Below are 13,053 nucleotides of genomic sequence, written 5' to 3'. Positions count from 1 at the left end.
CAATCTGACAGGTTTTCATCAAGACCAGGTAGCATGTCTTGATGAGGCACCACAGTGCACTCGTATTTTAAAATACTGCAATTCTAAAACAACTGGGAAAAGAAGAAAAGACAAGCGCAAGAGCATGTATTTCATTTGTGACAAGAATGCTCCATGCATAGCAACTCGCTACAACACAAGAATAGTTTTCGTCAATTTAAATGAACTTACAAGTTCTCACTCTGGGATAGTTGTGTGCCAAAAGGAAACGTTCAACCCAGTTTTCCATATTTTGCAGCACCCAGCTGTGAGCCAGTTTATTTCGAGGTGTTTGCACAGCCAGCCAATCCAGGCACTGAGATGGGTTGTATTCAATGACCTGAAAGAAGAATGGAAAAATCAAAAAGAATATATTAACCTTGATACTATGTGCTCATTTGTATTAAACCCCCATACAAATAACTACTAAGACTTTCAAAATATTTTTTCAAAATCATGTAGGGCTACCACAGCACCTACAAGACTGAAAAGAAAACCCTTATGAAATTTCACTAGTTTGTGCTTCTGAATCTTGTTGGGAGCTTGTGAAAGTTCGATCCAAGTCCAGGATGTTACACTACGTATCCTTTCTGCATATTTTGAGATATTTATGACTTCAAATGTTAAGCACTTAGAAAATGGAACAGTCTTGTCTTTATAAATAAATAATTTTTTTTTTTAATAGTTAACGAAACCTTGACACTGAATCAGTATTTTTATACAAGTTCTATCAAAAGAACATAAATGGTATGCATATATGTTCATATAGCTTCACGCTGAGGGTAACTATTAGGGTTTTTATGACTATGCAGTTCCAAGGAATAAACTCATCTAGTGCTTTTCAAAAGTAATGAAAAGCCTGCAGAGTGTTGGTGTACAGCTGTCAAAGCCTTACAGATAAGGAACACACACAGCTTCCTGTGCCTTTCTGGTTCTGTGTAGCTGAGAATTTGTTGACGAATTATTAAGCCAATAAATGTTGTTCATTCATTTGCTAGTTTTTAAAAAACTGTTTTGTTTTTACCTTGAGGCCCAGGTGCCCAGACAAGGAAAAAGGAACTCTGCTAGCTAGGAAACCACAGGCAGTAACAGGATAGCTGAAGCTGTTCCCAACTACTCTAATCCACCTCAAGAATATGAGCAGCTGACATGACCAAACCTCTGCTTATAAAATTTTAATCTCAATTTAAAAAGAAACACATTAAGCACAATCTCCTCCCTTTTTTTAGCAATGACAAATTGATCTGTCAAGTTTCCTTCATAATAGCTGGAGGGTATCTCCAAGAAAGAGCCTGTCATTGTTCACTGTCGTCACAGCTCAATTGCTTTTTAATGACTTCTGGAAACTGGAGTGGCTGCAAAAATAGGTTCTATACCCTAAATCTGCCTCTCTATGCATTAACTACTGGTTCTCCCATCCCTGCCTACACAATTTATATCTCTAGACCTGTGCCAGCAAAGTAAGGATAATAATGCTGGCAACACCAGAGACTGAACTGATGACTTCTACCGCTAAAAGTTTGGCTTTCCAACAGAAACCTGTCATCGACTTGCTTCCTCTGTAGCTTCAGTTTGTGTAGTAAGAATAAGGAGGGGAATAAAAAAAGAGGATTGCTTAACAAATTACCTACCTAAACTTTGCGGCTGACTGAAGCATAAAGCACAGGTACTTCATGCCACAACTTGTGTGTTGTCATAGGAAGTTTAATTACAAAAGCTCTCTTGGAAAGATTTCCTTATTGCTGAGAGAAATTCATAACCTATCACTTCTGCACATACAGAAAGCAGCTAGATAAAATTCTTGACCTTGAGATCCACTGTTTGAACTCTCCTTACCCAAGGTACAGCACTTACAGCTAGTTCATATTCAGATCAGACACCTGACAAACACTTGGTATACGCTTTCCCAGATTACCAGGTGGTTCCTGTCCTCTAACTGCTCCTAACCAGGAGCAAAATACTTTTGAACAGCAATGCGTATTCCATCCCACAGGGCTTCAGTGGGTAAGACAGGTTTGTGTTTTACCAGAGGTCTCAATTCTGCACAGCAAGAATCTTTTACAAACCCCCGCCCCACTTTCTGAAGAGTATTAAATGGAATGAATGTTCAACAGCTTGTCCTCAGCAGTCTTCAGGCTGGACACGCTGTTCTCAGACAGTAATAAAGACAGTAAATTGTACTGGGAACTCAAAGAGCAGTCAACTTGAAATGAAAGCTTTAAGTCCTCATCTATTGCTCAGATCAAGGAATTTATCCCTGTGCCAACTTGGTTATAAAGTCTCTTTCTCGCTTTAGAAATGCGAGCAAGAATGGTCTTGCACCACTGCAATTATCCATTAGATTCAATTTAGGACTATGTTATGGGTTAAAAACGTTGATGAGTATTTTACAGAGAACAAAAAATGTCAAACAAATATTCAAAGAACCAGTACGTAATGGAGAAAAAAGCCCTAACAAATGATGGGCCTTGAAACATTTTACAGTCCTTGCAAAAGGATAACTGAGAAAAATAAGTGGAATTTGCCTAGAAGGAGCATTCTAGACCCTTATTATGAATCAATTAATTTCTCATTAAACTAAAATTTAAAGTTAAACTGAAATACCAGTTAGCCAGACTGCTGTTCAAATAACCTTAAAAGTTAGAGCAGAACTTTTAAATATCTATTAGGTGTTGCTGTTTATTTAGAAGATAAATGGTCATTAAAAAAATCATGAATTGATGCAGCAAGGATGACAATGAAATGTAAAACCCTTTCACATGCATAAAAGAATGAACACGAGAAAAACAATTTAGGTTCTGTTTTCTTTTACATGTTGTACCTCCCATATCCTCTGCAGAATGTAAGAAGCAAAGGGTGGCATTCCTGGAGGTCCACCAGCAAATTCCATTAGCATGGTCAGCAATTTGAAAAAAGGATTGGCTGCCTGTAATGCATAAAAATAAAAATATCCATTTTGATCTATTTCACTTCATCCACTAATTTTTTAGAGACTTTAAAAAAACCCCAAACGTTTGCAAGAAAATATATTTCTATGATCTTCTGACTTGAATATTTATCTTACTTTTAATCCCTTATTATTGAATCTGTAAATAATCCACACACACACATATATATATCTCTTAGTTTTACTGTATCCACACATGAATACAGTAGAATTAAGCCACTTTTTATAGCTAGTGCAAGGCAACATGATCATACTAGATAGAACCATTCTAGTAGAAGTATATAGTTACAAGAAAACAACAGTACACATTGCCTGATAGTCAGACATTATTCTCAACAAAGGGGGGGGGGAATCAAGCTGTGCAGTCTAAAAAAATTCACTAATTTATCCTGTTTTACATATGTATATAAAAGATTTCACTATCTCAGAGAAGCTCTTATTTTTATCTATTTGAATAACATGTAACAGATCCTGAAAAGTTTATTGAAAAGCATCACATTTTGAGGGTTTACACTCATCGTTGTTGTTATTGGCATACTGTTTTCCTCTGAAACCACCAACATTTCTACTGTAACGTGTTGGCTCTAATATGATTTTATTTTTCTTTAGAGTTTGCTAAGACTCACCCAGCTTCTAACAACGCTTCAATAAAGTGGTTACTATTATTATTATGACATATTTTGCACCTCACCAAAAGTGTCTCTGGTGCACGTGTATATGTGCAAAGCAAAAAAAGCGTAAAAATGTAGCAAATGTTAGCATGACAGGAGGGAAGTAGACTGTCATCCGATAGTGCCCATTCTATCACACAAAGCAAAGCTGTCATGAGAATGATTTCGTTCATGCTTCTTTTCCAACCATGATCATGTCTCCTCTGCTTAACATGCCCTCAATTTTTCCTGATTATTTTTTCTTTTCTGACAGCAGTATACAAGAATGTCCTTGTGTGAGCATACACTTCGCCACTCTGTATATATTTTTCACGTGGAATCCATTTGGAACTCTCAGGAGGTATTTTGTTATTACCAGGGCAGGAATTTATTCTGACTGAGAAATGTGTTTGCATGCACGGAACTGCAAAATAGTGCCCCAAAACTTGAAAAACCAGACGATAATTACATATCTCCACTTATTACCATACATGTTTTATTGTTACCAATTTTTTTTAATTCATATAGGTGGAGAATCTAGAAATATGTTATTTGGCTTTGAATAAAACTTTCATCTTAAACTGCATACCAGATTTCTGCTTTAGAAAACTTAATATACAGTGCAGTTAGACTTCATTTAATGTCACAAAAACTTCCATGGATCATCTTCCATGCAAGATTTTTGATTAGCAAAGGATTATTTAAGTAATTTAAAACAGAAAAATATTAATACAAATTATTGAATATACAGGTAGTATGTTTACATACCTCAGGAGTCAACTTTGCTATAGATGTGAAAAGCATGGACACAATCTTAAAAACAAAACAAACAAAACTCACTTAGACTTGTGCTTATTCAGTTAAAATAATAAAAATCACTCCATTACACTTATTAGAGAAGATTTTCAACAAATAGCTATACTTTCTGATACTTACATGTTCTGCGAGTCGATTATTGTACCGACACAAACTGAAAATGAGATTGCAAGTTTGCCTGATGTTGATACCATCACGGATATGTTGAAACAAAAAAGGAAAACCCTGCAACAAATAATAAGGTATTAGTACATGGTCTAGAATTACATATGTACACACAGATACGTGCATTTTTTTTGAGGCTTATACAGTCATATTTAAATGAATTACCTTTCCTCCTGTTAATGCTGCCATGTCGTTTTGTGACAAGGTCAAATGCCTAAAAAACAAAACCGCCTTTATCATTTTACTTCAGAGATTATTAAGTAAGGTTAAGGGGAAATACAGGACTGTGAGTGTTAGTTTATATTCTTTGGTATCACAATATACAAGAGAAAATAAAGGTACTGACATAAAACTGAAGAAAAAATAACAAATATTTTGTACTTAGACCAAATAAAAAGAGAAATCCAAATATGGGCAACTGAATGTGTTCAAGGATTTACTGTGAGTCTTTTAATTGGTCAACAACAACAAAACATTTATCTTTTAAATGGTTAAAAATATAATGGGCCCATATATAAGCTCATTTATGCTGTTAAAAAGGCCCACAAAACACTCCCCAAACCCATAAAATCTCTAACTCCTTTTTGAAGTAGCTTAGATTGGAATTTCCTTTGGGTTATCAGAAGCTCTTGCCTTTCTGAGCGAGACTGTTCAACTAGAAGAGCAATCAAGGCAATCATCTTTTCAAGTGCAGCAGGCCTGTATTTTTCTTCTGCTAAAGAAAGTATATCTTCCTCTTCCTCCTCTTCCTCCCCTTCTTCCTCAGAAAGTACTTCAACCTGTGGCTGAAGGGGGGGGAAAAAAAAAAAAAGAGAACTTCAATGTGGACATTTTGAGCTTTAATTTCAAAGAGCCTGTACACAGTTTTACACACATTCTGTTCTCTCTTTTATTCAAAACAACTTGATAAACCTGCATAAATCAAACCAAGTAAATATCTAGTCACTTGATTTTCACATTCAAGCATTCATTCTGCATAAGCTAAACTGTATTTACAAATGCAAAAGGTAGTTTGGTTGAAATGTCTACATAGCCTGATATGGTGGTCTACTTAAAAAAAGCAAGTAAATTTAAAAGCTTGAGTTGTACAGCAGGAGTAAGCAATCAATTGTTACCATTAATAGCATGATGAGTGCAACTTTAATTGCTTTTACTAAATATCTATTTCTATACTAAATAGAAAACTCTGGTTTATAGCATAGCCAATTCAGCATTTTTAAAAATATTATATTCACTTAAAAATTGGGGAAAAAAATTGGTATGAGTGAAGCAATTTTAATTTAACAGCTGAAAGATGCTTCCAGAGACACAGCACTAATAATCACAAACGTAAAACATGAAAGACTAGTTCTGGTTATACAAGATATTCAAACTTACGTTCTCAGGTCCTTTCGTTCCCATGTAGAAATGGACCATTGTAGATATGGCTTGCAGTGAAAGCAAGAACTGGCTCTGAAATATGTCGATATTGAATTACTTGAAAATACGCACAAGCATCTACATACCTCATTCCCCAAACTACAAGGCTATACTTACTTCCTCTTCTCCCATTTTGGCAAATTCGTAAAGAAAGGCAAAGTATTCCGTGAGATGTTTACTGTGAGGCTTAACACCGTGCTCCATAATTGACAAGAGCGTCTTCACGAAGCGCGTTACACAAGAGCGACTGCCGATGTCTTCCACAGGACCATCCATGTCATCCGAACTGAGAACAAAATCCAATTTAGGTATTTAACACAATGCATGGAGCATAAAATCATCTTGAACCACTCAAAAAAATAATTCAGGAAAACTTAAGAGTTGTCTCCTTTGTCCTACTATCATACTCAGATCTCTAACACTTTCTCTTATGCCAACTACAGCCTAGATAACAACATGGCTTAGAGTAAGGCAGTATCCATCACTCAGAACGTTGAAAGGTTAATAAAATTAGTGTTCTGAATCAAGAGTCTAGTCAGGAAAAGAATTCTTAAAAAAAAACAGTATTAAGGGATCTGCTACTTAAAATCATCTTCTTGATTTGCATGTCAAATTTCCTGAGTTTGAAGAAAGAATGTTGTTATAGCCGAGTTTACATTTACAGGGTCCTGACAAGGCAGAAGACATGCGCTTTCGACCTTACTCATCTACTGAAAGTTGGATCTTACCACTGAACAAAACAAGTGACAGAGTCTTTTAAAGTAAGGCTTCCAGAGAAAATTAAACTCGATGTTTTGCCATGAAAACTGTATCTTCATATCCTGAATTTTGTTATGGCAGCGTAGTTATTACAAACTCTGCCACTTTTGCTCTGGAAAAAAGTTATTATTATCAGGCTCACAAGCTTAATCGAAGAGATGAAAGAAAAAAACCACACTTTCTTCTTCTCATTATGTATCAAAAAGAATAACTATTTCATAATTGGAGACAAAGCAACAGTTTTCTGGATAATTGACAGAACAAAATAGATCCATCAGGGTTTTTTTCCTACATTTTGACAAAAACGGTGATTTAGCTGTATGATGCAGGACTAGACTCTCATCTCCAACCTCTTTTACTGGGTGTATAAATTAAAATTTGCATCTATATGCTTCTGGATCCAACTGACAATGGGATTCTCATGTCTACGTAGTGAGATTTGCACTTGCAGTGCCATTACTGGCAGCGAAAAGAAAGACTACACTGAAAATCTAGTCGAAGGGAACAAATGTTTCAAACAATGTATCTTTAGACACTGGCTTTTCCAACCACCATAATATTTTTAAATAAATCAGAGCATTTTGGGTAGAATAATAAAGAACAACTAAACCAGTACTATTTTAGGTTTACAAAACCATTTTGAATTAAACATTAAACAGAAGTGGTTGCTGTAAAGCAGGTAATAAATCAAAGTTTTCAGGTGTTGTTATTTTACCAGTCTTCCATTCCTGGCTGCAGATAAAGATGCGCATGCACTGGCCTCAGTCTCTGTATCACGTGAATACACAAACGCTGGAACATCTGCAAATGCAGAAGTAAATGAACTCCACGTGGTCGTTCTTTTACATACATGTCAATACACAGTTCCCAAGCAAAGAATATTCTGTCTCCAAGTACCGCTTCCAGCTCAATGTGATTCAAAGTTAAAGCTGAGATTAAGACGCCCACATTCCATTTCTGAGCGTACTGACACATCGTATTTTAACAGAATAGTCAAACGGGGTTTTTATAAGCAGATCTGGTGGAAGAACCCCCAAAAGTGTTTTCAGTACCGGTGTGTACAATACACTATTGAAACATGACTTAAGACTGCTGCTCATAAACATTATTTTTTCTTCTATCTGTTTTCTGAAATGTTTAGATGGTTTTGGCACAATTTTTTTTTTTTTCATTTTGTCTCTGGCTATAAGAATTTATGTGAAATTTTTAAGGAAATGCCTTCCTTTAATTTTTAATTTGTTAAAAATTCATCAAGCATTAGAGCTCTGCCTAAGATCTTGCATAGTTTCCCCATGAAATACATTCCTTTACTGATGCGTTGCATACAGAAACTACGTACGGTTCTATATGGAAATTTTACTTTCATAATCAGAAACCCAATTGAAGGATTCAGTTGAGATAAAGTAATTGGTAAAGTTTTTGCCTAAACAACTGGCAAAGAAAGTGTACTTATAAGTGAAACTATTAATAGTATTTATGAATATCCAAATGCTACTAGTAAAGGGTTTTTTCCAATTTTAAATATTTCCAGAAAACGGTATTAACAAAACTTTGTGGCACAATATTATAAAACAAAATCTATCCAGAGGAATCAAGTGCAGAAGTTTAGAATTGAAGCTTTGAGGAGTACTGAATGTACATAATTTATTCTTTTTTATTTTCTGAATGTGTATCTTGACACCTTATTGTTGAACCAATTCAGGAAAAAAACCCATTTTTTATGTTAAGTGTTTGAATTTGTAGAGATCATGAGGGAGCTGTAGAAACCTTAATTTGCATCTGTCGTGACATTCTGTGATCCTCACTGTACAAAACAATGACACTAAATAATACTGATTTTGTTGCAAACAACAAAAATGCTCCCATGGCCAAATATATTCTCCAAATCAGATGCAAGAATGAAAAGAATAATACCTTTTATTAAGGTAGGAATAAAAACTTTCAGAACCATTGTGTGCCCATTTCTGCTCATGGGTCAAGTAGCCACCTGACTTATAAAGGAACACTTTTTCTTACCTGTCTCACAATCTGATTGGGACACTTTATTAGAATCTGCATTGGCCACCAATCATCATCAGCCATACGATCCAAAAACCACTGCAGAAGATACATACTTTGTTAGTTTTGTTCCAAACTTGTTCTAGCCCAATCTTCTTTTTGCATGATATTAAAGTCTGAAGAGAAATTGATGTTACTATTATTAAGGAATAAGCAAGTTTTAATCCAAGGGATATCTAAATGTCTTCTGTGCATGAGAAGAAAGGAATAAACATCAATAGCAGCAAACATCAATATAAATTAATATCCAGTGTCTTCTCATCCCTGGGTTCTGCATGCCATTATTCAAGTATCCGGAAGGACACGCTTATCCTGAAAAGTGATGTCAACGGAATAAAAAAAACCCAACGCTTACAATGAAGCATAAGCTGAAGAATCTTGTGGAATAGGAATTGGCTTAAACAAGAATGCAGTTCCTGAATTAGATCCCTTTTGCATGTTAACATGTGGAAAAGCCTTACTACCTCCAGAGACAGAAAAGGTATAAAACTAACAGAATGATTTATTCAAAGTTAGACTCAGCAAATAATACAGCTGAGCATTCTGACTCCCAGAACTTTGTTTTAGTCGCAAGGAAAGACAGTTTAAAATAAAGTATCCAACTTGTTCTTCCATTTATTTTAATTGTATCTGAGTATTTATTACTATATGAAACGCCTTCACTCATTTTAAGCATCTTAAGATTACACCATACTAATTAAACTGTATCACCCAATTACTGAATGTTACATGACAATTTAACAACCTGTAATCAATTTATAAGAGAAAAATTAATTTAGTTCATTTCTACTGAATAAGGTCTACTGCAGGATACAGTTATGTATTGGGGTCCCTGTTCATTTAAACTATCACAGAAAGTCTGTCACAAACTTTTCTTCAGTATCTGAAAATTGTTTTTGCCAACACCACAGTGAATTCTTTGTCTATGGTTTCTCGGTGCCTCCCCACTTTGTCCCAGATACCCTTCAGGCAGTGTCCTGAAAAAAATTTACATAAAACATTCCTCTGTTTTTTTTTCTCCTTCTTCTAGGAGTTTTCAGTCTTTCTGCACATTGGGTTCAAGACCCAGAGCTTCACAAGCACGGCGCTGTACGAATTTGTTTTCAGCTCGGTCTGACGTTAGCTGTTCTTACTCTCTTTCTAAGCTTCTTCATTGCACCTTTTATCTCACTGCCCTTCCCTTGGATTCAACTCCAGTCCCTGCCATCCTAGTCCTTAAACATTAGCCTTTCTTTCCATTTCATTTAAACACCTCTTAATTACACAAATCAGTACGTAATAATCGATCAAATAAAGAGGTTGTGACACTGTCTCTCAGTCCAGTGACAAAACAGTTTTGGCCCGTGGTCTCACCATAGGTTTCTGAAAATAAAAGTCAAGTCATTCCCCAGAATCTGCAGTAATCAGAGAGGATGAATTTCATCTCATAGTGCACAAATATGCCAAATACAGTAGTTCATAGTCCAAAATATTCCAGGGATACGAACCTCCAGGAAAGTTAAACAATATATAGAAAGTTGGTTTGTACTTTGCTGAGTTCCTAAGTCACTTACTTCACAAGCTGCCTGACTGTTATTAAACTGTTTTGTTAACAGTTCAATCCACTGAAGCATTGTGGGCTGTAAAAAGAAATACAGAAAAACTGTAACTTAAAATAAAAAATTGCAACTTATTCTTTAAACATTTCTAAATGGTCAGGTAGAACACTGAAGCTTAAGAATATAGTTATAAACACTAAACTCTTTATAAACTAGTAATGCGTTGCACCCACACAAAAGTAACTGTACATACATTGCAACTACGGCAAGTCACACATAACGTGTAGTAGCTATCCATGTAATTCCGTCCAATTGTAACTGCAATCCCATTCTTACGAATCCCAGACAATCTAGAATTAGTAGCATTATGCCACCACAGATGAGAAAGAAGTAAAATCTGACTGAGAATAAAGATGGTTCAGATAGACCAGAACTTTCTTGTGGTTCATGCTAGCATTTAAAACTTAAAAATTCACGAGCACCGTTGCCCCATGGTAAACGTTGCCCCTCCGCATCAGACTGTTACAAGTGCTTGTTAAGATCTGAATCATTCAGGAATTTTCAAATGAACACAAGATCTGTGGTTCCTGATACTTTGCTAAGGCAAAGCAAGCTAAAAGCAGAACCCACCTTTTTCTCACCTATGGTACTTATTACATCTCAAAGGTACAGTTTTAAAAGGAAAAAGTAACGGACATACTTTTCACTATATTCATGCAGCTACTTAATGAGAATTTACAAGTAAATGGAATACCTTTTCCTTTGAATGAATAAATGTCTCTAGTACAAAGGAAGTGCTTAACTGGAAGAAAAAAATATCGCACCATTAATTATAGAATGCCTGAATTAAAATGTAAACAAGGTAAAATTTAAAATAAGCACGATGTACTTTTAAAGTACTTACCTTTGCTGTCATCAGGGAAACCGCTTTTGGATCTGGTAGCGTGCTTGGGATGCTACTACACAACTGCCACATAAACCTAGAGTCAGTAATTTTATTTGTTAATTAAAATTAATAATGAAAATCTGCAAGAAGAAAAGAAGCATTAATATTACATTTAAGAAAAACTTACCCAAAATACGTATGTTCAAAAATGTTCTTGTCTTGAAGAAACTGCATGTTATCATGCCATATCCACTGAAGAAAAAATGCTAACATCAGATACTAGAAAGCACTTTATTTCACTACATAAGCATGACTTTAAGAATATTTAAATGCTTGCCATGACTAAGAAAAATTATTTCTGGAAACATTTTCTTTATTTTAAAGGACTGGCTCAAAGTTGTTTCATTCACACTATAGTGAATATTAGTTTTGGCTGCCACATGACTGGAGAACAGAGCTCAGAACCTTCTCCTCCTTCTGTGATCTCATTCTTACAACTTAATTGTTCAAATTTTTAAGTTGAAATTCCGAGAACTGGTCCAACACGTTAAAAAAGAATCAGTTTCAGACCGTATTTTGATGTTTGTGATAGCGCAATAACTTTAAACCCAAAAAACTCTCTAAATTAGTTTCACTAACTGAGATCAGTTAGACCTTCCAGCAGCCTAAGTAGGGATGTCTAAAGTTTGAAGTTCTGACCCAAAGCCTGAGGAGCTCTGTGAACTTTCGATAAATTCTTAAAGAGTACTTAGAGTAAGATTTAACTCTCCATCATGAACCAGAGAATGATTTCATGCCAGGTCCCCCTGTTCCTCTCTCCAAAATGTTCTTTTTACCAAATCTGTTTATACTGTTTTTCACATAAAAATAGTTTAAAAGTTTAATGTGATAAAATCTATTATTATTTTTAAGACTGAGAAGGATAAAAAGCCCGATCTGATTGGCTGGCTAGGGATAAGAAGTCTTTTAAGTTAAGAACCTAACATGTGACAGATAAAGCAATACTTCTGGCCAAAGGGAGCAGGGAAACTGGCTTTTCAGGTGCTAAAAAGGGAGAAGAATGTCTTACAAATCCCATATTGGGGATATATCTAACATAGTGAGATCACTAGTGAAATACTCTGCTCCTGTGCGCTGCACTTCCCAGTTCCTCAGACCATACGAGGCTTTAATAGCATCTTTACATAAATAGCCAGGTATCCTAAGAGCAGCCCCCATCACTGAGGCGAAGAGGGAGATGTAGCTGGTACTGGGCTTTGTTTCCCCTACCCCTTTTACTAACAGCTGGGCTACTCTATGGCTATGAGGAAGAAGGGATCCTTTTCTGACTGATGCTCCCCATCGTAAGCACAAAGAGTCACAATCATATATTGCTTTCACTTAGAATTTCACAACCCTCTAGCAAAAGTGCAAACAAACAGCTGGAACTATTCTCTTACTCTACCCCCCTCAAAGCAGTAAGTTGTTGAGGAACTGAAGGATGAAAAGGATGGTGGTTAATGAGAATACTTCCCGTAATATTGCAGCTGTTCTGAAATTGTTGATAAGCACTCACAAAAACCACAAACTAAGAGTGATCTACCTTTTTTTTCAAATATGAAACAGAATGAATCAGATACTGGAATTAAAAAATACAGGACAGAATGAGAAAACATCTAAAAATTTATGCCCAGTGGAAGTATTAATTTACTTCCTATCAAACAACATTCTCCTAAGGAAGAGCTAAATGAAAGAATTGTCATCTTACTGATTTAAATTATATTCGCTTTCCTATGTTTATTCAGATGCCCGATTTGT

The 13,053-nt window shown here is 35.5% G+C and overlaps 1 protein-coding gene across 13 annotated transcripts in view; it reads right to left on the bottom strand.

The window, feature by feature from the left end:
- Positions 1–13,053, bottom strand: part of USP34 (ubiquitin specific peptidase 34) — a 133,724-nt gene that overhangs the window by 15,834 nt on the left and 104,837 nt on the right. For 12 of the 13 annotated variants that reach the window (XM_075749837.1, XM_075749832.1, XM_075749831.1 and 9 more), the window contains 14 exons: positions 11,444–11,508; positions 11,275–11,350; positions 11,125–11,172; positions 10,386–10,451; positions 8,791–8,871; positions 7,490–7,575; positions 6,133–6,301; positions 5,974–6,048; positions 5,230–5,381; positions 4,762–4,810; positions 4,552–4,656; positions 4,384–4,428; positions 2,840–2,944; positions 211–358 (listed from right to left, as the gene is read on the bottom strand). In XM_075749837.1, coding sequence (XP_075605952.1) covers positions 211–358; positions 2,840–2,944; positions 4,384–4,428; positions 4,552–4,656; positions 4,762–4,810; positions 5,230–5,381; positions 5,974–6,048; positions 6,133–6,301; positions 7,490–7,575; positions 8,791–8,871; positions 10,386–10,451; positions 11,125–11,172; positions 11,275–11,350; positions 11,444–11,508 — 1,270 coding nt within the window. The remainder of the gene's footprint in view (positions 1–210; positions 359–2,839; positions 2,945–4,383; positions 4,429–4,551; positions 4,657–4,761; positions 4,811–5,229; positions 5,382–5,973; positions 6,049–6,132; positions 6,302–7,489; positions 7,576–8,790; positions 8,872–10,385; positions 10,452–11,124; positions 11,173–11,274; positions 11,351–11,443; positions 11,509–13,053) is intronic. The other variant, XM_075749836.1, reaches the window with a different exon arrangement.

This window comes from Balearica regulorum, chromosome 3 (genome assembly GCF_011004875.1).
Source record: "Balearica regulorum gibbericeps isolate bBalReg1 chromosome 3, bBalReg1.pri, whole genome shotgun sequence".
Classification (NCBI taxonomy): Eukaryota; Metazoa; Chordata; class Aves; order Gruiformes; family Gruidae; genus Balearica; species Balearica regulorum.
This window is presented reverse-complemented; position numbering and strand designations above follow the sequence as displayed.